Source organism: Aquila chrysaetos, chromosome 5, assembly GCF_900496995.4.
Source record: "Aquila chrysaetos chrysaetos chromosome 5, bAquChr1.4, whole genome shotgun sequence".
Lineage (NCBI taxonomy): Eukaryota > Metazoa > Chordata > Aves > Accipitriformes > Accipitridae > Aquila > Aquila chrysaetos.
The window spans coordinates 5,118,787-5,143,456 of record NC_044008.1 but is presented as its reverse complement, the minus strand read 5'-3'; the positions used below and the strand labels follow the sequence as shown (position 1 = coordinate 5,143,456).

Below are 24,670 nucleotides of genomic sequence, written 5' to 3'. Positions count from 1 at the left end.
CTCTGCCTTGAAAATATGACTTAATTTTCCCCAAACACTAGTACAGTCCTTGAAAAAGAGGAGTTTAAAAGTATCCATAGCTCCTCAAGGAGGAAAATGGATTTGTGGGCTTTAAAGGGACAGTCTGTCCACCCGTGCACATTCAAATTTGCACAGCAGGACAGACAACTGTTCTGAGAAAGCAGGAGCTTTCCTACAGCAATCTGAGGCACAGAAATCTTAGATCACACTCAAATACTGTGAAAGGAAAAGAGCAGAAACGGTTGAAGAGCAGGAAGAAGCCCTGATATTTGGGGTGGGGCTGTCCCATAGAAACCAAGAAATGACTAAAGTCTGGTAGCAACTTCAAACTAGTAAAACTCACCTACTGAAGAGTAGGACAGCACAGAAAAAACAGAATAATCATCAAAGACGCAATTTAACTTATAAAGCAGAAAAATTAGCGATTAGCAGATTTAGTTCAGAATGGCTACAAAAGAGAAACAACTACATTAGCAATATTTAATGTGATGAATGGAAAAAAAAATCTGGTGCTCATGTTTACCATCAGACATGAAAGTGTGCTCTGTGCCATTAAAAACATGAAAAACCCAATTAAAAGAAACCCTTCACGTACAACACAGGACCAGCCTAAAAAGCCCAGTGACGCATGGTTTCCCCAGCCTCTCCAGCCACCTGTTTATGCTGTATGATCTCAGGATAGGGATCATCCTATTTACGCTCATACAGTACAAAGTAACTATTATTTGTACAACAGCACCCAGTAATTAGGGAGCTAATGAACCGACATTTGAAATGTGTTAGGTACACTCATGAATAATCATCAACAGTTATAATAAAACAGACGCATATAAAGGAATTTCAACTGTTATGTTTTAAAGCATAAAACACTTGTTAGCTGAAGAGCATTATGAAACTTAGCTGTAGGTTACACTAGGGATAACCGTCTATTACAGAAACCTCACTAAATATCACTGGAGGCATCACGTGACTCTAGATGGAGTCTTGTAATCCATGCCCTCGAAACGCACAGAGAGAGAAACACAGTAGAAAGGATAGAAGACGATGGGTCCCACTTGGAGAGTAGAAAAAAAAGGGCAAAATGTCCAAAAAGTTTCTACTGGTAAGCATTCTGCTTGATTTTTCATTAGAACAGTCGAAAGATGTCATAGCTGTATGGATGTCATTTGCCACTAATTTTTAAGCATTTCCCACTGAAAATAAGAGCTACCACAAGTGACAGAGGATGAACTGTGGTAAGCGTACACCTTGCACATGGATTTATTTGTACTTACATCTTGTCTTGGCCTGCACCCACTCTTAATGTCAGCCGAGGAATAACCGGTGATGGAGCCGGAACAACTGGTTCCACCTTTATCTGTACAAGGGAACACAATCATCAGTCAAAGACTGCAAGCAGACTCCCAAAATATATTAATTACATGAAAGCATCGATGGAGTTAACCAAACAGAGTATATCAGTTTAATGAGACAGACCTATGACAGACTGATCACTGCTCTCTCACGCTTCGTGCTGTGGCATGGACGCTCAGAGTTTGTTGGGAGCTCCCAGCCATAGCAAATCACAAATATGAATTCCAGTCTAAAAAATCAACTTGAAACTTCATTGCATTTGTACCTGCTCATACACTTTGTTAACAAGTCTTCCTGACTTAGTATTTTTCCAGAGACACAAAAAACCCCAGTATGTTTCTAAACAATGACATGAAATGCTTTGACCTTAGTACTCAAACTTGACAGGTGCCCAGTGGTGTTTGCACTTTTTCCTGAGATTTAAATTAAATTATTTCCCAGGTTCATCACATAACTCTACTGTGACCCTCTTGCATAAAAATTAGACACAGAGGAAGCAAATAAACCCCAAGCACCAACACTGAATACTTTATGAAAGCGCTTATCCACACAGGTATAACAGAATCACTGCTTTTTAATGCACTTAGACTGAGGTTTCTAATGGCTATTTTTCAATAGCCATTAGAATGGGCTATTAGAATGAGGTTTCCAACCTCAGTATCTGGTGGAGTTTAGACCACTTGAATATGTCCTTAACCTCTTTGAACCAGTATCTGCCAAAATTACCAACTCCCATGAAGCTACTGCTTTGCAAAACCTGTACAGAATCGTATCAGATTTTACAGCTGACATTGTAATGATTCTCCATACGTAAGTTGCTCAACTTATATCCATATAAATGAGAAGTGTATATATGTTATATATATATATGTGAATATATACAGAAAGAGAGGGAGACTGATCTCATTTTGAGCATGTGCGTCATCATATTTAATAAAACAACCACTTAGCTGAATCTGGTCCAGGAACTTAGAGACAAAGGTAGTCTGCATACACTAAACGGAAACCCGAGCAACTCTCAGTGGGAGAAATCTCTTTTAAAAAGCTTTCATAAAGAAAGAGAGGGCAAACAATCAATTCAAAGCACAAAAAGCAGCGCAGGAGACAGCAGGCCAGAGTGGGAGGACTCAGTTAGGACTTACATTGAGGAATGGTAATGACAAAGTCCCGTGCCGTGCACCTTGCCCAAAGACTTGGAGCTGTCATCAGGAGATGTCTACTCCAGAGAGAGAAGGGCTGCAGCCCGAGTGGTATTTCTGTTTTGACGCAGTTAACTGCGCTTTTCAATGAAGGTCTCCATGGATATGCATTAGCCTACTTCACAGGTCTCTCTCTACTCTTTTGTTTACATAGCACCATTTTTTGTTATGTCATTCCCCTGGAGTGTTGCAAGAGCTTTCTTCCTCTGAAGCTCCTAAGGCCTGCAACAATTTCACTGCCACTTTCCACAGGTAAGTCTCTTAACTGCTTTCCCAGGCTCTCAACTTGTAGCATTGTCCACTGGACAGAGACACGGAATTGAACCCCGGTACAGGAGGCTCAGGCACATGGCTTTCCACAGATTATCTTACCTCTTTTCCTGCAGGTTCCTCCTCCTGTGCTGCCTATTTGGAATACAAAGCTCCTAGGACAGGCACTGCTGCTTAGCTTCCAGCACATAGCACAGAAAGATACCCGTGTCATCCGTCCTTTGTAAAAAGGTCCTTTGTATTATTATTTGTATACCACCAAGATGTTCTAAACAATGCTGTTGGGGGCTCATGTGGCAGAAGAAAAGCACATAAAACACTTCTTTATGCTCAGACAACCGACATCGCAGTCTGCTGTGAGAGGAAAACTGGGCTCCACGACAATCCTAAATCTTGTCCTTTGATACAAGAGGAGAGGAAGCATCTTTCTGCAACATGGGTTTGCGCGTAGAGTTTGCACGACTGGCGCAGAGAGAAAATTAAGGAGCATTCACATTTATATCCTGCATAGCCTGGTCTTCCTCGACATCGATGATAGGATTTTGATTCACGAGTAAGGGCCGTTTACTTTGGGGCAGCTCCGGCAAGCCCTGCCCCAGCGCAAGGATGGCTCCATTTCTCATGAAGCAGTACCTCAACTACTTTAGTTTACAGCTCAGCGTATTAAGGTTAGCTGAAACTGGGTCAGCAGCTGCTTCGTGAGCTGCTCAGTCGCTCCTACAGCACGCCCGGTAATCTCCATAGTAGAAATGGGGTGTAACTGCTTCAACTGTTTGCTTTTAATTTGGTTCTGCGTGCGAGGCAGTGCCCCAGCTCACCGTCTCCTTTTCTGGCTCCAAGGGCAGCACCCCAACACTTACTGCGGAGCACAGAGCTTCAGGCAAGCCCTGCGCAAAAGCTTCTCTTGCTCGGTGCCACCACCGAACGCTTCCAGCATGCAGCCTTCAGCTTCTGCTTTCTGCCATTTATGCAGAATATTGGTTGCTGTTCAGTGTCTTCCAGCAGCTCGGGGCAAAATTACAGGGAAAACTTGATCAAAAAGCTTCAATTCCCCAATAGGATGGGATGCACGCTTAGGTAATAACTATAACGATACTCAAAAATGGAAATATTACCGTTGAGTCGCTCTTTTGTTTAAGTATAGCAATATTAGAAATAGAAATCTGGCATTTTCTACTGGCCATCAAGAGCTGAAACTGCAGTTAGCCCATGAACTCATCCTTCAGGTTGCGCTTACGCCTCCAAAGCGGACATGCCGTGGAAGGTTAAGTGTCCGAGCAGTAACTTGATCATTTACTCTTACGGCACGACTGCTGGCTAAATAAGACATTGTGTGATCTAAAAGCTAAATTAAGGAAACATGTACTTTTAGGGGTTAAAACGAAAGAGAAGCATTCTGGAGTAATACTGGGAATTGGGGCCAGCAGAAGAGCATTTACAGTGGATTACTAAGCTTCCCAAATCACCAAAGAGGTAAAGTCCAGCAATATAAGACTCCTTTGTAGCTAACTAAAAATACATTGTCAGTGGATTTGTCCAGTTTTATGTATAAGCAATACTTCTTTCACCTGAACTAATACTAGTAGTCATATAAGCCCCTTATTGCCATGTGCTGCATTTTTTTTGCTAATCTTCAAGGATTTAGCTTCTTTGCCACATACCTCAGGGCACCAACTGATAAAGCTCTAACTCTCCATTTTTCCAGGACACCAGCAGTGCGGCCTTGCAAAAAATGAAAATCGCTCAAGAGATTTAAAGGGGAAATTTATTTTTAAAATCCTGACTTGCAGCAAAGAGGTGGATTTAAAAAAAGCTTATCTATCAAGAATCAGTTTAAATTTTAATTCTATCTGGGGACTCTTTCATGCATTCTAGCTTTAAAGTTTCTTTTGACAGGGACTTTTTGCCAAGGTAATGGGCAGCTTTGTCAATTTAATTTGTCCAAGTTTTTATTACTGTTGAACTCCTTTTCCTAATATATATATGTTCAGTCTATACCAAAGCTTTACCAGTTTGTATTTGTTTCTGTATCTGTTACGTTGCTCTAAAGCAAACTAGATACAGAGATTTGCAGAAGAAATGCAAAATTGAATGTACGAGAAACAAGCCACTCGTTGTCTCTATTTTATATACACACGTATTTAACTGAAAAAGAAATCTCTGCAGAAATTTTCAATGAAATACTGACAAAACATCTCGGGCTTGAAGTGCAGACAGACAAAATGGGGAATCCATGAAAGTGTTGCTGCAGTCTAAAATCAGACATTAAATTAACATGGACAACTGGACCACGACCCTGTTGATCACCGCCTCATCCACAGCAGACGAATGTTAGTTCTCCAGATCAGCCAGATTCTGCACTGAAAACCCATTTGTCAACTTAAAAAATATGGCAAGTTTTGAAATCAGCAGTTTGTTTCAAGTCCAGCAGGTAGCATAACAAGGTACAGTGGCAAAAAAGGAAAGTGAGGAACGTCCCAAATGTGAGCTTGTACAAACTGAGTATTACACTCAAAGCAGGATGTAAAGAGCATCTTGGTAAAACCAGAACTTATACAGTGCTTCCTAATGCTAAGGATAGAGATTTAGGAAATCCTGTATTCAAGGTTATCACATATGAAGACAATCTCTTTCTTTTCTTCTTTTTTTCTTCTTTTTTTTTAATATTAACAATTTAGTGCGTATTATAAGGTGAAGTGACAAAAAATTAGAGCAAACCCTGAATTAGGGGAGCTGTTTCTAATGGGATTTCAAATCTGATAATGTGCAAATATGCTGGTTTCATTTCTTAAATATTAAATATATTTTCAAGAGTAGGTGATAGTGGAAAGAAGAAATTATCTTTGGCTGATGTAAATCAGTAAGAGTTGCAGGAGTGGAAGGAGCTCAACCCACTTGAAAACTAGCTCTCCCCTTCTCTCTCTCAAGCATAAGACTCAAAACGAAAGGTGACATTTGAACATTTAGAGCATAATTTGAAAACAATTTTCTTACTTCAAACAAATTGGAACAACAAGGGGGCGGGCTTGCTAAGAAAGGACTCAGCAGCTCTTCTGAACATCTGAGATAACTGGCGAACTTGTTTATTTGAAGGCAGTCTGCTCCTCATTTCTGTCCACCTAGTAATTTACAGGCTTCTACAAAGCTTTGAAACAGTAGACTTTTAGAAACGGAATTTAAAGTTTATATGAAAGGTATAGGGTTGCTGGCCCTACTGGTGGAAATCTACAGAACAAAATTTGCGCTTTGCAATACTACATACATTTGTTGTGTGTGTGCTGCTGTTGAGTCTGAGCCCCAGCTTTTCAAAGTGAAAAGTGAGTCGAGGAAAACCAGGACAATCTCACATTTCAAATTCACAGAATTGAACTTCCATTGTTTTGTCTTCCAAAAAGGTGGGACAATCCCTGAAACTCTTAGGGGATGTCTTCCTTGGAGCTGTTACTTTTAAAAAATACCAAACCTGTAATCACCCATCTCCTCAAAGCTCTTAAACAACTCTCAGCAGCAAATATAGGAATCCATACGCATTTTTCAAGCAAGTATGCCATCTCAACTTATCTAAACAGCTTACCTTTTCATGTTTGTGTTTCTCTTTTTCTTTCTCTTTCTTTTCTCTTTCTTTCCTCTCCTTTTCCTTCTCCTTCTTTTCCTTTTCTTTGTCCTTCTCCCTTTCTTTCTTTTTCTTCTTCTCTTTTTTGTCTTTCTTCTTCTCTTTTGGTTTCTCTTTGTCCTCAAACAGTTTTTCAGGAAGCATTGGAGACAAAGAAGGTAACATGCTGGGAAGCCTCATGGCAGTTGGTGTGCTGAACAAGGGCAAAGACATTTCTTTGGGAGGTAACACAAGAGGTGCTGATGGAGCCTTTATCTTATCTTCCTTACCCTTATCTTTAAGTTTCTCTTTGTCTTTCTTATCCTTGTCTTTTTTGCCTTTCTCTTTCTCTTTCTTTTTATCTTTATGTTTTTCTCTCTCTTTTTTGGTGTTGCCATCTTTCAACTTTACTTTTGTGTCAGCTTCCTCAAAGTCCTTTAGTTTGAATTTATAGGGATCAAGATCATCATCTTTGAGTAGTTCCTTCCACTGAAATTTTGCTTCCTTGTTTCCTTCCTTGTCTTTATCCTTCTCCTTGTTCTTTTCCTTCTCCTTGTTTTTCTCCTTGTTTTTCTCCTTATCTTTTTCCTTTTGTTTTTCTTTCTTCTTCATTTTTGTCTTCAGCTCCTTTTTCAATTTCTTCTTCACTTCTACCGATGAAGCCAACTTGGTTTTCTCCTCATAGACTTTGAGAAGAGGTTCTGGAGTCGGTGGTGAAGCAGAAGGAGAGGAGAAATAAGTGAAGTTGGTAGGTGGATTAGAAGGTGTCCCCATGTTTGCCTTTCGAATGACCTCATCAATTGAGTCATCCATTGTCCATGAAATGTCTGAACTTGAAGTGCCACCCGAGGGAGGTATCGGAGTTGCTCCTGCCTTATTTGCATTATTGGCAGAAACAGAAGGTTTAGGAGTTGTAGTCTCTGAAATAGAAAGTCTTTTAGGACTGGTAAAAATTTCCCCTTCTGATTCAGAACCAGAGGAAAACTCAAAGGGATCCGGTTCTCGTTCTGCGCATGCACGAGCAATCACAGCATCGATTGAATCATCAATGGTCTTGTCCATTACTGGTACTTTCTTAGTCTGGTTTTCAATATTTGGCTTGGTGGCAGGCTCCGGTGGTGTCTGTCCTTGTTTTACTTGAATGTTTTCCTTTCCTATCTTGTCACTTAATGCAGCCAGAGGGGTTCTACTTGGTGTTTCAGGCTTGACAGGTGGTTGGGGAACATGAGCAGGGACCTTTGGACTTTTAGGACTTTTTGGGCTCTTGGCGCGACCTGGTGACTTTTTTTCTTTGGATCCAGATTTTGGTGAACGTATGGGACTTCCAGTTACCACTGGCGAGGGTGTAGTTTTAGGTGATTTTGTCTTCTGTCCTGGAGAACTTGTTTTGGACTTTGTTTTGGGCACAAATGGCTTTGCCTCTAAAGTTTTGGGGGTTGGCACTTGCGATTTTGCAATGGGAGCCAACATTGGTGGTTCTGGTGAAGGAGGGGCTAAGTCTGTATTGTCCTGAACATGAACTGGAGAAAGCATTGGTGGTACTTTTTGAGTATTTATTGAGCTAAGAGGCTCACGTGGTTCCAAAGCCCCGTCCAAGGCGTCCCCTTTGGAAACAGATAGTTTTGGCCGTTTCACAGGTGGAAATTCCTCAGCATCAGGACTTTCCAACGGTCTCTTGCTCAAGTAGTTCTCATCATTGATTGCCTCATCCTCTTCCATATCTCCCTCTTCTTCCAGTGGCACCTGCATGGCCTCTGCAGATGTACCTCCATCGGTAGGCACCTGTTCCTCTTCCTCTTCTGTAACAAAGAACATTTTAAAAAAGCATTAGGATAATTAAAAATGTGTTTTACAGAAACAAACAAGCATCGGGGCAAATGTTCACATGCATCTCAGCCCGTAAGAGATAACTGGCCACCTAACAGCTTCTTACTGGTCTACCTGGAAAGAAAGTGTGGCATCTCCTCTGCCTCACATCAGCCACCATCACAACTGGCAGATGCCCTCGACCCAGTGTAACGTCAAACCCATGAGCAGAGGATAGGAGGGTAGAGCTCACCAAGGATGGTAGACCTTGTGGAGCAGGCCCAAAGTGGCAGTTCTACCTAAAAACGTCCCGATTATTTCTTACTGCAATTGTTGGGATTACAGTAACACAAATCTGCTGCATTCATTTTAAACAAAGGGAGAGAGATTGAAGCATTTTTTTTCTGTAACAACGTGGACTGCAAAGCATACATCAAAGTAAAATTCACTGGAATTAGCTGTCTTGCTTGTATATCACACAATTTTGACTGCAGATTAACTACTAGGGAAATGTTTTTCTAAACCTGGTTTGTTTTTCCTGAAGCAACACAGACTGAAGGTTAAAGCAGAGGACTAAGCCCCATTCAACCTGCCAGGTTCTGCCTCTGATACCATCTTAAGAGCTTGCTGCACACAGACGTTATCTGTTATGATTATATGGGAACACCCCAGCATTGCGTGCGTGCGCATTGGTTTGGATGAGGAGCACGCCTTTGAAACGCATCTCCCCATCATCCCCGCTTACTGTTGTGTTGTTTGCATCGTGGAGCCATCCTGGAGTGCATATGCTGGCTTCCTGCTACAGGGAAACCAAAAAGAAAGCTGTGTTGCCAGAGGAATACACCTAACACGCTCCACGTGCAGCTGGGCATTTGGGCTATGAGACCAAATAACCAGCTTTTGAAAATAAAATAAAGACTGAAACATGCGCAGTGTGGACATCAGGCACTGACTGTTTCAAGCCAGCGTGGACATCACCCATGTGATTGCTCTGTTTTTCTGTTTAATAGCAATTACTTTTTTTTCCCCTACATATATGACCATCTTCTGTCCTACATGTGACACGACGGTGCAAAGAAAGGGGAAAATTCATTTGAGATCTCCTGGCAAATCCATGGCAGGTTTGAGGAGAAGAGAACCTCTGATCTCCCCAACCACAGTCAAGCACTTTATCCTCTTGGATACACTTCCTCACTTTCAAAATGGAATTATCCAAGCAGGAAAAAGGATTCTTAGTCTGGAATAAGATCGTCCACACTGGCGTTAACCTGACACATTTACGTTTGCTGTAATTACATCATTGCACTTATGCTGGTTAACATGCCTGCATAGACAACCTCATTTCACTTTACTCCATGTCTCCATTTACCCACCTGCAAAAACCCATGACATTTTGTCTAGCAGGGTTTCTGTGGAAAGATATCAAGTGCCCTAAGATCCTCACATGAAATACGTAGTAAAAAACATTTATTATGACAGCAGCTAAACCCCAACTTCTTAATGAGCAGGTGGTTTTAAAGAAGCAAACACCGAGAAACTTATAACGTTACACTAACACCATTTAAAGCTTTGTAAGACAGCATCTTTCTGAAATATCTCTTTTTGAGGCATTTATTTTCAGGTTTTCTGTGCTGGTGTTTCTCTACTGTAATGTGTCAATGCTCTGATTTAGGAGAGTTGAGTCAAGAGCCCTGGGCTGCAGCACAAATCTTGCCAGCATCACAAATTAAGTAAAATGAGCTAGCAACTCTGGCTTTTGCCAGGGCCCAGAGGATTTACAGCAGCCAGCCCAGAGAGGAGACTTTGCCTGAGGATAAAGTCTTAGCCTTCCGTGAAAAACAGAAATGTTAGGGAGTTAGGTTTTGCCTGGCTGGGCACTGACATTAAATTTTTTAAACTGCAAAGTTAGAGTATAACTGAGAAATCACTGTGGACTGAGCCCGCACCTGCTATGGGGCGGAAGGAAATCTGCTTCCAGATCATGGAAGACATTTCAATCTCTGTTTAAGTTGTTGCAGAAATCAGCTGCCTTCATCTGCTCAAAACTGTTTTGGGGATGAAGGATTAGCATTCATCAGATGTCATACAGCCCCGGTTGCTACCGAGCAATTCCTTCCCAGCCCCATTCAACTTAGTTCGCCACTGAGAGTTTGTTTTCATTTAAAGTCTTAAAGAGGGATAAAATTTAAAACAAACACCATACTTTAAAATTGGGATTTAGAGAAGTCTTCTGGCTCGGCTACAAGATGAAAAGTGTAGGCAAATTCAAACATTGGAAAAGACAGGGTCTGATCATGCAGACTTTAGAGACAGCAACATAAACCATTTTAATATAAAAAACACAGTGATAAAAAGAGTCAATAAAGTGGAAGAGAAACGACTGCAACGAACAGTAAAAAAATTACATTTACTAGAAAAATCAGAACATTTATTTGCTATAGATTTCTGCCTGGTGTCCACTTAAAGAGCCACTCTGTTATACCGTGTCTCACGGAAGTGCACTGCAATATTTCATATTTTTGTAACTCCTTCCCATCCCAAGGTGCTTCTCATGTTTTACCTACTCAGGATTGCAGAATACCAGCAGCTGCTGGATCAAAAGCAAAAAAACAATTTCAGAGGAGGTTTGGAGAACAGGGACTGGCGTTTTGTACAATAAAAAAAGAGCAATGCTTATTTTTTTTTTAATAAGGCCAAGTAAAGTTTGCACCAGACCCACGAAGTTTCTGTGATCTTGTGTGGAGAAGCCAGGGAAGGGCAGAAAAGGTTAAAGTGCAGTTTGTAGAGGTGAGACTAGAAATCGGGGTGTCTTGGCTCCAGCTTTCATGCACATTCCTGCAAGCCACAAAGACAACTTAGTAAGGAAGCAGAAGCATTACCATCCCTTTTATATGGACTTGGATTCCCCAAAACATCTGGAAAAAATTGCCTGGGTCAGTCCTGAACAATCCAGGGACTAAGGAAGTTCACGAGCACTTAACTACTGACACACATTCACCACTTTTCAGACATGCTCAGATGACAATCTGGAATCCTATCGTGGTCAAATGAAATCCAAATTTCTCTTGGAACAAGGCCACGGTCTGATCCTCAGTGAGGACTGGTTTTCTGCCAGGCAGCGCCTTTCAAACCTGAGCCACTGCAGCTGTGGCCGTGGCAGAAAACAATAAAGCACTTTTTTTGGGGGTGGAGGGTTTAATCAGAGAAAGTGAAATCTCTGTCTTACATTCAAGAGCTACAGGCTCGTTTTCCTCCAGAAGGATTCACACAGGAGGAGGAACCAAATATGGGAAAACCTCAGCTTTTAAGCTTAATCTGCTTGACTTGGTGATGAGCGTTTAAAACCGCGTGGCCACTTTTTCACCTTTGTCCATCTCATTCGCTACCCGGCACTTCTCGACGTGCAATCCTTTGTGCACAGGATTGCTTTTTAACTCTCTTTACTGCCATCTCTCCCTATCTCCGGCCACCTTATTAATGATCCGACTCTTGAGTTAGCATCTATAGGTCAAATGGATATCACCTCGGCCATCTGCCCTAATAACTCTCTCCTGTAATGAAAGGAGACTAGAGCTGTTTGGGAGGTTTCTCAAGATAACAGATATATTTTTTTTTTTGGTTGTTGTTAGAGAAGTCCGTGCTGGATCAATATTAATGCTCACATTACTACAGCTATACAGAGCAATTGTTTATTATGTCAGCCGGCCCCATGTGCAGGGCCCGGGTTCAGACGATGCACAGGTTCCAGGAGGGATGAGTTCAGCCGTCGCAGTGCAGCCCCGAAGGTGAATTTGTCCACCGCTGAAATAAAACAAGCTGACAGCTGTTAACTTGCTGCTTATGAGAAAACTGTTTGTTAAGACGGCATTTCTTACTGGAGCATCTTAGGATGTGTAACATTGCCTGTGTCTATGTAACGAGGCAAGTTCTTCACTTTCATGAAAGGATGATTTTGAAGTTAAGGGAGGAAGGAATCCGCTCCTCTCCTGACACGGGTCTGCAGCGTGATCTTGGGCAGGTCACATTATGTACTGCTGTCTTCCCATCTGACAAGCGATGATAATTTCATCTCACAGAGGATGCTGTAAAAGCTGAACTTGATAAATACGTAGCTCCTCGGGATCTCTGGACAGAAAGCATTAGAATCCCAAATGCAAGCTGTGGGGATCCGTCACCTCTTCAAATGCTGGAAAATTTCTTAAGCTGAAGAGTTCAGGCAAGAAACTGAAACCCCCGCACCTTTTTAAGGAAAAACCACTAAAGAAGCACATAATTTCTTCCTTGGTACATCATGTTCCTGCAGCACAGCAGGGACTCCAAAACCAACAGCTTATTGAATATATACCTTCTTAATTTGGCCGCGGCTCAGTTTCAGGACAGCAATACTCAACACTTCAGTAATGAACTTCCAAGTTCATGATGATCGAGGGTCTGTTTGTCCGTAAAACCGACACAGGGGTACACAGGAACAGAAATTCTGCCTTTATTGCAGAAAAAGAAGTGCAATCACCCGTACCACGCTATCATGCTCTCCTGGCTGTCTCATTAGAGGAGGCTGCACACACTGTTCTTTCAAGAACAGGTCAGATGAAAGCGAAGGCAGGAAAAAATAGATGTAAAACTTTTCTGATTGAAAAGAAAGACACCTACATACAGGCATTCTTCAGACAAGAAAACCTATTTTTTTAATATAGATATCTCTATCTATATAAAACCAAAATTGTCATCATCTTGGTCATTACCAGACTTTTACTTGGCAGCTTCAGAGATAGCAGCATAAGCACTTACAGCTAGATGATGTCCTAGAGAACATGGCACAGACTGGGACAGACAAGATCTCTGCTCAGCTCCTGGCCCTGCCAAAAACTTATCCTGTCTGTTGGCTGGTATTTAATTTAAGCAAAGTTTCAGTCTCTCTTCTGGGAACTGGATTAATTTTTCCCTATGTCACAGGGTGATGATAGGATAAAACCATCTGGCTAAGACCTGGAGACCTAAGAATAAACCAGTATTTCTTAGGTACAAGATGAAGCAGAGTCAGACACGCTGGCCTGAAGCTGGACACCACTTGCTGAAGAAAGTGTAACGTGACGTTAGTAACAGCGGCCTCTTACCTCCGATGCAATGGCTAACATATTAATTGCACAAAGCTCTGGCAGGTAACAGTTCCTGTGGAAGCCAACTCTTGTTATTACAATAATGCAAGATTTTGGCATTCGGTATTTGATATTAACTTTAGTACGGCAGATAAACAGGATCAGCTATCAGAGCAAACCCATTAAGGATACAATTCTGAATGAGCAGATGTTTCCATGCAACTCATACAGGCCTATTTTCAGCAATTAAATTTCTTCCATAACCTTTTTCTTTTTAAACAGGAGTTGAACATTTTGTTTTCTAATGGAATGCAAAATGGCCAAATAAAGATCTATCAGTAGATCACGCACTTCTTTCACACATAGTTCTGCTCATATCAGATCTCTCTACTCCTTTGCACCGCATGGTACCAAGTAGTTAAGTATGGAAGTTGAAAGCGTCAGGGTTTTAAAGGAAAATTAGGACGCATGAAAGGAAATAATGTGGTAGTGCCTGCATTGAAATCTTCAATCCATCCTTCTTTCCAAGCATATGCTCCTTAGGACCACATGGATATCGAGCTGAAGGTTTTATACACGAGCCAGCTCAGCCTCTCAAATGCAAGAAGGGATCGTTCCCACCCAACATACGAAACTTTTTAGCGAAAAAAACCCCAAACAAAACTTCCTGCAGACTTCCAGAATAATTTTCCTATTGTCTAGATGAAGCATCAGATTAAGCCAAAGATATCTTTTGGGAAATTTTAAGTCACTAAGTCAAGATCTTAACATCCCTATCATATCCTACTAAGTAGGGGCTTTTGACTTCTGTTAAAAGTGAAAAGTTTTTTTCTTATGCCATAATAGGTTTTATCTCTTTAACTTGCAATAACAATGGCCTTTTCCAAAAACAAACAGAAAGTGTGCTTGTAGACCATACAGGAAACTAATGGAAGGGTGACAAAATTCAATCCGGATATCCTACACTCCGATATCCTGATACTCTAATGCAAGATGAACACACTACGATACCTGCAATACATTTTGAGCTTAAAATGCCAGGTTTTATATAGATAGATGTGTGTCTATATATTCTATTATATATATAATTATATATATAATTTCTCTTCCATATGAACACAAGTGATCACTGATGTGACTTGTTTACCAAACAGGTGATACACCAACAGATTTCTCTTTTACTGGACATCAGCCAATCTATTACCAAACCCTGACATTTTCCAATTGACACTTTCTATGGCAAGAGAGCTGGTAAGAGAGCACCATCAAGGAACTCATCTTCCATGTGTCTCAAATTTTTTCACTGACATTGCCAGCAAGTTCATTCCAGTGCCTTCTTGGTATGTTCTAAAATGCAGAAACCACAAATAGATTAAAAAAAAAAAAAGAGCTTTCAGGTGTGGCTAGTGATTTTGCATACATAACTGAAACACTGTAACGAGGATGTTAAAGGTGCCTGATGTTAAGCATCCAGACTTGTTAGTCACACTGGAAAATTTTGGCCCAAATGGCTGGCTGGTGCCTTCACCAATTGCTCTTAGCTAGGATTGAACTTGGAGGTGTTCAACAGGACTGACATACTTGGTGTATACATTTATCAATCACTCCAGAAGTAGTTACTGACCTGCACAAGAAGATACAAGTGGTCAACAACCCCCCCCCCCCCCCCTCCATCCCTAATGACAAAATCCATCCATCCATCTTGAAATACGGATGATAGCAATAATCTGGTTCAGGACTCACAAACTTCCAGACCAATTCAGTTATCTCTCCACCCTGTTGAACAACTGCTTCACACTCTTGAGTAGGCATTTCTTGGTATGAAACCAACAGAGATGAACTTTTGAACACCAGCATGAGAATAGGATATTGATAGTTTGCCAGAAACAAACCACAACTACTAAAGCTGTAGTTCTACATCACAGAGTTGCTTTAAAAAGAAACTGCCCCATCCTTTCTTTTGGCCTGGTTCAAGCATTTGTGCAGAAGAATGGGGAACTAATCAAGGCTAAAATAAGAAAGATTATCTGTTAGTCTGAACTCAAATCACCAATCCGGTCTGTCATGATACTACTCAAACTTTTGGGCTAGAACAAGCCAGAGGAAGGTCCTGCACCTCCTTTCTTATATATCATCATCTTGCCCCTTCTCCATAGTGAAGTGAATTAATGGGTTAACTCAGATGGAAGGTGGGGGTGGAAGAAAAAAAAGAGGGAAAGTATTTTTCTGTCAAGTTGGCAAAGTAAAAAGCCCACCTCAGGATCACGCAAGCCTAAGGGTGTGGGAAAGAAGAGGAGAGAGGTGCAGAGCATCACTCTTCGGGTATCAGATCTTGGCTTAGGGTATAACGTGCAACTTGGGCTTCCAGTGCCGATTTAGGATACTGGATGCCATGAGAATAACACTTTTAAATACTTACTAGTGGCAATCCTCATTATAATACTTTTTAGAATATGCAATGTTTATGAAGCCAAACTACCCAGGATTCTTAAAATGACACACCCAGCTTCCTGCTGAAGACAGAAAAACAGCATTGGCAGATTGTTATCAGCTACACTTGCAAACTCTGTCTGACCCGACAAAATACCAGTCCTGCATTTGCACTGCATATAGCAAGCAAAAAAGTGTTTCTGTCTAAATACAAAGAGGGAGACTTTATTTTTGCTTTGACTTTTTAATAGCGGCTCAACAGTTTTTGTGGATCACAGGTATCTACACAAATAAATGCATGTGCATGGCAATGCTATGCTAATGTGTCTGGAGCAATTATGCAGACTTTGGATGGAGAGTAAAAACAACCACAGAAGCATCTTTAGGAAGTGATCGAGCGAGAAGATGCGTGAGAACCAGCCAGCTCCTTATCAGCAGGGAAGCCTTGGTTCAGTCACTTTGGTGTTGCTCTGAATTACCCGTGATTGAGTCTCTCTCCTGAAATCTGCAGAACAGTGTGTGATGTGAAAACCACCGCCGTTTGATCAAAACATACAGCCGGGGACAGAAACCTTCCGTAATAAAATCTGGACAAATCTACATGCTTTTTATGATACTTTTTACTCCCTCTGGGGTGTACTATCCTTAACAGAATCGGAAACTCGCCCTGAAGTATGCGTGCGGGCATAGAGGTTTTCTCTTTAAAGGAACATTTTGACTTCTAAAAAATGAAATTATTAGCAAAGACAAGGTAATTAGGCAATGACAATTCATAGAGTACAACCAATCAATAACAGAGTACATTAGCAAGACTGACAGAGGTGTGAAGCCGATACGTTATAAATGGCTCTATACTGACCTGTAAAAATGCAGCATTTCCCTAACATTCGGCACAATAAAAAACTAAAATGCTATATAAGCAAGCCAACCTGAAATGACACCTAGTATTATAAATGGCCTAATCTATATGTTAATACTGTTGTATCACATAACTGCAGCAAGACTAAGATAACAATATGACTTTGGGGTTTCTATGGCTACATCCTGGGCTAACGTGCCTGAAAGGGCTTGCTGCTGACACCACACAAGCTTTCTGAGTGCTTCTCTTTGGTTATTTATGATATGATTTATGATAACGACAACATCTCCTATTTTCTCCCCTCGTCAGATACAATAAATTGCCATCGTTAATCACCGTTCTTGCTTCAGCTATGATTACAATAGTATAATAGAGCCTAGCTATGGTAATACTGTGTATTAAGGTGTTTTTTCCCCCCCTTTAAAGAAATATGCACAAGTAGATCTTTGTAGCTGATGTCAGTACCTGTAGTATTTTAATAATCTTCCCGGGAGTATTTCTGGATGAGAATTTCTGTTACAACTAAGATTCAGCACCGCTCCTCTTGCAAAGATCGAATTTATGATCTAAAGACTCAAAATCCACATCGTATTATCTGTATCTAACAATTCTCAAATATAATACGAGGGGTTTATATGTATTTTTCTTGACAAAAGGAAAGCCGATGGTCAGTCTTCTCACTTTGCACCTCCGTATCTAATCTTCCTGGCTGAGCTTTCCAAACCAGCTTTTCAAGTATCACAAATCTTACTAAAAACAAAACCACTGAACCTATATAAACATTTGGAAGGATTTTACAGTGCCTTTCCTTTTATATATTATGGTCTTGTACAAGAAAACACACTATTCTACCTTCAATAAAGTCCTCTGCTAAAAAAACCCAGACTTTTACAAATATTTTAGGAAGCGACTATTTGTACCTCCTAGCAGAGGAACAAACTTAAGTATTTATTACATTGGGGTACCTGTACCTCTGCTGTACTAATATTTTTTACCTGGCATTGCAGAATTTGTTTGTCCTTTACAGATTTGCAACCTACGTATGCATTCAGGTACTTGGATTTGTAAGTGAGAAAATACAGTGATTATTTAATATCTTATTTTGTAACAGAGCTAAAGAACCCCAGAAATAGTAAGGCATCATTGTCCCATAGACATCACATATTTCTTTTACCATATTACTTCAGACCTCACCCTTTCTTCACAAAAGTTCAAAATTTAAACCCCAAAAGCTTTCATTTCTGTGTAATGCACCCATGGCAGCAGAACTGAGGTTTAGGGCACAGGTACTAGAATTGAAGAGCTGCATTTCTTGTTCTCAGGAGCCTCAGAGACAGCAAGTAAGAGACAGACACGATGGCACGATGGGGTATTTTAGACTGTGTTAATAAGCATATTTCTATTTATATTGCTGCTATAAATAGCTAACATGCCCTTCAGCCCAGCGATCATTAGTGACCTGATTGGTTTTGTGGCAAAGGTAGAAGAGATGGCAGGGGAGACAGTGGTCAGCACTGATCAGCACAGGGAAGATATTTGACATCTAAGTGGTAGCATGGAAGAAATGGGAATACGAAGACAGTGGTCTCCTATTGAACGATTAGCTCATCTCAAAGCTCAGAGGATAGCACGGACACCGCTGTGCTAGGTGTGCCACAAAATCCATGTGGAGAGAGAACACCTCTGCCAGACAAGGTCTGCAATCAGCTACAATTACCTGCGTCTGCCTGTGACTTGCTTTACTCCCTCGCAAGTAAATCTGGGGTATTTTGGGTATTAATCTGTTGTATACTTGCTCACGTGATGGAGCTTCTGCAAAAATGCATTATCAGAAGGAAGCTTTGGCTCAACACAACTTAAAGACCTTCATCACTCTTGCTATGCAGGACAACGATGCAACTTTGCCATCGTAAAAAGGCTGTGATTGTTTATATCACCTTCAAATAACTTTTTAGTTCCACAACTCATTTGGCCATTAATTGCCTTTCCTCTCCTCTTCCTATTGTGCATTACTTGCAATTGCAAGGGCACGTTCGAAACCAAATGATAAGCTGCTCAGGGCAAGAACCGTATCTGTATTTTTCAAAGTGCTTTGGTTACTTCTGGGCACTATAAAAAAACCCGAAACAACGGAGCGCGTATTTAGAGACTTTTCCATCTATTTGATTGTCTTCATTGGATAAGAAAGGGAAATTAAGCATTTTGTCAGCAACAAAAAAATATTTTATAACAATGAGAAAGACGGGGGGAGGGAGAAGGTCATTTTAATATATGAATTGAAATGTATAAAAATGTCAACCAGATCCTGTGCTCTAGAATAAAGTGGAAAAAGTCTGTCTACACTGTTAGGCAAACCCTGATCTGCGGTATCTATCCATAGTGGCACAAATGAACATAACTTGCTGAAATTTAATTAAAAAAAAAAAAAAAGTCCTGTCATTGACTGAAAACTCCCACTAATGCAAACAGAGTTACTACATATTCAAAGTAAAAAAAGGCATGTATTCACCCTCTCTCTTAATATATGTATGCACACCACACCATATCCAAAAGTGTTTACCAAGTATTCCAACTGTTGGGAATACGTTGGAATCAGCTCATTTCTTTAAAGATACCAGCGGCAATTAGGGATGCTTTTGCCATCCAGAGCAATGCGTTTATTCAAACAGTTGCTAACTCAGAAATACAAATGCAGTTCCAGCTTATGACTTTGTCTGAACAGCATCCAAAGTCTTCCCACATATGTGCTGACAACACACACCCCGGGATTTCAGTACTCTGAATTGGTAGTGGTATGTCTTGGTACATACATGAAAACCCACGTTTGCTGGGAAGAATTCTGAGTTACAATACGAATCCCATAACAAATACAATCTTCTTGATCTAGCAGAGAAGGAAATCACTGATGAGAAGGCTTTAATAAAGCTTGACAAGCCTCAAAATTAAATTTGCTGGGAAGGGTTCACCCCCGAAACAGATACTTTCAAGTGGTCTTCACGAAAGAAGCCAAGGAAAGACTTAAAGAGAGGAAAATGTTTACTTTAAGAGTTTTTTTTCTTACAGCTACAAATCCAATTAGTGACTCTCTTTGTCTTTCAGCCTCTCTGCTTTATTCTGTATGGGAGCACATGTGTGTCCCTGGCTCTCCCTGTAACCCTGCCCTGCAAAAGGTGCCCATAGGCAGAGAGAAAACTAATCAGGGCAGCGTGATCACCTACACAGCAGCACTTCTCAGGCGGCACTCAACAGCCATTTGAAACCGGATCGGACAGCCCTACGCTACGGCGGGTTCAAAATGCTGCTGTCAGCACCGCTGGAAAAGAAGTGCTATGAGAGCATGGGGTGACCGTGCTGAGTAATAATTCTGCGGGCGGCTTCCCACTCCAGCAAGGAGCCCAGTTCAGGAGGCTGTAGGAAAATTTAAACCACATCCAATTTAAAACCTCTGCTTTTTTTCTGGCGACCTTATAATTTTTCAGGGACAGCTGCTAAAATCTATTGCTTCTTTCCATAGGACCTCATGGATCACAGCAACATCTTCACATAAATCTCACTTCCAAGGGAGCTCAGAGGCTAAAAACAGAGTAAAGGAGTCTGTTAGATGCTCTCACTGTACGAGAGCTTTTCTGGGGGACAACTGAAAAGACCTCATGGTCTTTTGCAAAGCCACAGCCACGAAACAATCCTACGCTTCTGCACTTACTGCAAGCCTTTGTAGGACAATTAAGCTAAGCAAAAAGCAGTGCAAAAAAACCCAGAGAAAAAGAATAAAAGAGAGATTCAGAGATATCAGAGTCCTGCATGTACACTAGGAGAGCTGGGCATGAAGGTGAAATGATTTGTGATACCCTCCTCTCGGTATCGCTTGCAATGGATGCAAAATAACAGAGGATGTTTTTTGTGGAAACACTAGGCAAGTTTCAAAATATTGTCTCTGTTTAGAAACGTTCCAACCCATTTTTTAAATAAAAAATTACAGCTCCAGCAATCACCTCAAAGGCAACGTTGTGTGATGCTGCACTTTACACTCAACTCACTCTTAAGTCCGCAGCAGCCTTCATTTTGATGCAAGGTCTGCCCCAGTGCTCCCAATGACCTTGGCAAAATTCTTAAAACAAAACAAAAACAAAACCAAAAAACACAAAAAACCCTTCAGGACCTCAGGCTCTAAAGCTATTTTAGAATTAGCTTTGAATAATTGTCCCACAATAGGAGTTTTCTTGATTAATTGCTTAAGATAAGGCCTCCTTTTCCTTGCTGGCCTCCAGTGACTCCTTCTACTTCCCATAATCACTTTTGTCTCAGTCTCCCGTTCACTGGGAACTGCTAAGAGAAAAATCAGAGATACACCAACTCCATTACCTGAGGATTAGCCATGAGATAACCCTATGTATTCCATTACTGACCATCATTATTTGAGTAATTATTCAATCAAGTTTAGACTGTGTGAAAGATGCACTAATTGTTTTGCAAAGCTTGCCCAAGTGGTATATCTAAAGGATGCAACTTGTGTCCTTTAACAAAACAAAAATGATGTGCTGATTGCAAAGGAAAATGAGAAGTGGTTTTGTATCGAACTCTGCTTTTTTTTAAAAAAAAAAAACCTAATTAGGCTTAACTAGGAGTTAAGGATCTATTTTGATCAAGGTTCTGCACAAGCTGGATTGTATACATACTTGATTACAGAAATTTTGCAGGATATTGCTTTTCCACCTGAATTATTTAAAAAAATGGTACTCAGCCATTAGTTTTCTAGCAGTTTATGAGATAAGCATCCTGAATATAGGGAAAGCAGGGATAGTGGAGAAACAAAGAGCCAGCAACCAGCAGGCTTAATTTAAACAAACTTGTGCACACACATCAGTACTAGACTCGGAGGGCTTGATACCCTGATTTAAACTGAATTAATGTCTTTTAGCTAAGTAATATTTTTCTTGGACACACAGGAGAAATGAAAAAAACCTATGAAAACAAATTTAGCGAAGGAATTGGCTTCAGTAGGCAGTTTTACGTAACATTAACTTTCCACTCAAGACATAAAAAAAAAAAAAAAAAAAATCCTTCATTTTAGAGTTGTCGGGTTCCCATGTAATCTTCCTGTTTCAGGGACCTGAGAGTGGTACAGTACCAGGTGACTCCTGGACAGGAGAGAACTGAAATTCCCTGGGATACCAGCCGATGCTCTACAAAGACCCATGAAGAAGCCAAAAACGAAAGACAACTTTTTCATCTTGAGATACAAAACTTCCCTTAGCTATCAAATGCTGCAAAAGCATTTACAGCTGATGCAAAATTAATCTGTAACTATTTGATCTTCTTGTTGCCACACTTTCTAAACCTGTGTTCTTAAAACTGCCACTGCCAAACAAACCTAGAGCCTTTATTTTTAAAAGCCCATCAACCTTCCAGCTCCAGCAGATCTCATGTAATACCTCGTATAAGCTATTTTCTAGACAGAGACTGTCTTCCAGCTCTTGGCTAACGCAGATAAAGCTTCCACATGGCTTCCATAAACTCAGACCTTTACCACCTCTGTCTTCATGAGTTTTGGGGGGTGGAGGGGAGGTTTATCTATGGGAGTGAGCACAAACTGTTGGTATTCTCGGGATTCAGGCAGAACGAAGAGTGCTCAGCCGTGGCGAGGGAGCTCCTTCCAAGCTAGGATTAAAGCCAGTGGTAGGGAAGCTTGGGTTTTAATGGATAAATTGTTGCAGAATACGCTCAGCCAAATACCTTTGCTGATGAACGGGACTTGAAATTCGGTGGGGAGGGGATTATCTTCCTGCCGTGGCATGTAATTTTTAAGAACACCCTCCTATTAATCTAGTTACGTGCCAAATAGTAAGCAGCAGTTTGACCCAAATCCTATTAGCAACAACAATCTGTCGTTACCTCCTCTCCCCAAAATGAAATATGCTTCGGGATGCGTTACAGAGAAATAAATTGAGATGCGGGAGGTTTTCTGCATTAATTTCTCCCACCTCCCCGTTCAAATTGCAAATTCACGGGGCAGGGACCTGAATTGTGTTTGTAAAGCATCACCTTCACCCACACTCCTGAATGAACAAAAACAGCACTGAAGATTTTCTTTCCCATTTCTTTGTTTCTTCTTTTTGTTCTGATTCTCTGTTTTCTCTCATTTTCTCTTGCATTTTCCTCCTTTTGTTTGGTCTTCATTGCCTGCCCCTTCCAAAACCCAGAGAATACTAGTTTTTTCCGCCTTTTTTACAGGTTTTCTGCCTTTTCCTGGCTCTCACTCTAAGCTTTCTCTTTTGCTAGCATTTAGCAGAAAGATAAAAACTAGAAGAGGGAAGAACACATTTGCTTTTCATGTCACTTGGGATATTTTCAGGAAGGAGACTGGTGTCCAAAGGCAAGACTGAAGCAAAGGGTAAAGGACAAAACATCCAGGAAGCCCATGAAACATGGGACTGTAAGAAGCAGTAAGAAGAGGGAGAGGAGATAAAGAGGAGTTACACTAAACAAGTATTTCAGGGGCAAAATGAGGAAGACGGGACAAATAAGGATTGTTGTGAGTGCATGTGAAAGTGGCTGTGGAACAAGCCAGAATGTGAATGGGCAGCAATCACTTGCTAGTTGGGTTTCTCCATTACATGATGCTAAATCCTGCAAGTTTTGGTCCTCGAACACTCGTTCAGGGAGAGTCTCTTCACTCCTGAGTTCTTCCATCTCACACCAGTCACTGCAGATACTGTGGCTTCATTTCTTACGCACATCCAGAAAAATAAAAAATGCTTGAGGATACTCTTAGATAAGAAGCTGTTCAGGTGTGACGTATCTCAGCAGTTATTAAAAAGTATACACCTTATATTCTCATGAAGCATTCATTACTTTCAGAAGGGATTTAGATATCTAACTTTTAGATATATAACTTTTGCAGATCCTGCTATATATTATATGTTATCGTAGAAACCAGGAATAGCTGAATAATCCCAGTTTGGTCACTAAGTTACAGACTGTCTTGCTTAAAATGGTGAATTCAGTGTCACCATGCCAAACCGTGAGAATACATCTGTCTAGCACATTACAGCCAAGATGAATTAGCTTACAATCTCTTGGGTTTTTCTGGTTTCTAATATAATGCTCAAGAGGATGAAGCTGCTTGCAATGATCAGCAGCTTGGGACACGGGGTACCGACACCGTCTCACGTAGACTACCTTAGAGCGCGATTGCACGTTACCCTTGCTTCAAGAACAGCCATGCTCTGACATGCGTCCCCCAGCATCCAGTGGCCGTGCAGCCAGAGGGCAGATCAGTTCAGTGAGCTGAAGGAAAAGCCAAATTCTACTCTCCCTCCTCCCTGAAAAAAACAACTTTTAGCCTAATCAATTTGTTTAACCAACTCAAAGGAAAGGGGGAGAAATGACCAGCCAGAGATGGGAGCACGCCTGCTCCTCTTGCTAGTATTCCACAGCTACAGCAGATAAACCTTCCACCCAGCACATAGCAGCCTACGTCAGACGCGGGGCTATCAGTCCTCTGACTTAAAAGAACGGCACACGATGAAAACACAATGTTCAAGGTCAGTGTATCACAGTATACCTACATGATGTCTGTTGCTAACTTTGTTTTTTGTATTTTAGGAGACTTAAGAGCCCTTTCAGATGAGGCAGGACTTCCTTCATCTTAAGGGTAGATACGGATGCTTGTGTACCGATTCAGCCTCTTGCTGCAGATGGAGAAAGTTCAGGAGAAGACTTATTCAGATCTCTCACTTTGCAGTAGGGCAGAGGATTCTTTTTCCAACTGGGGCAGGAGATTTACTTATCCTTCCTGAATGGCATCTTTGACTCAGCAGAGATCGCTCCTCAATTTACCTTGTTTTGTTTCCGTCTCTTTATACCATATTATTCCCTAATAAAGTGGGAGAAGGAAAACACTTCCCTCTCTCCTTCCCACGAAGAACTGTCACTACTCAGAGCTGAAAGACAGACAGCAGCAGAACTTCACACAGTGCCTAGAAATCCCTCTCAAAGATGAAATATCACTGAAACATACAAAAAGGACCTGCCACCACTTCTT

At 41.0% G+C, this 24,670-nt stretch overlaps 1 protein-coding gene across 1 annotated transcript in view; it reads right to left on the bottom strand.

Annotated features, from left to right (window-relative positions):
* Positions 1 to 24,670, bottom strand: part of TAF3 (TATA-box binding protein associated factor 3) — a 121,047-nt gene that overhangs the window by 22,068 nt on the left and 74,309 nt on the right. The window contains exons 3-4 of the mRNA XM_030014787.1: positions 6,418 to 8,234; positions 1,296 to 1,378 (exon numbers count right to left, since the gene is read on the bottom strand). Of these exons, the coding sequence (XP_029870647.1) occupies positions 1,296 to 1,378; positions 6,418 to 8,234 (1,900 nt within the window). The remainder of the gene's footprint in view (positions 1 to 1,295; positions 1,379 to 6,417; positions 8,235 to 24,670) is intronic.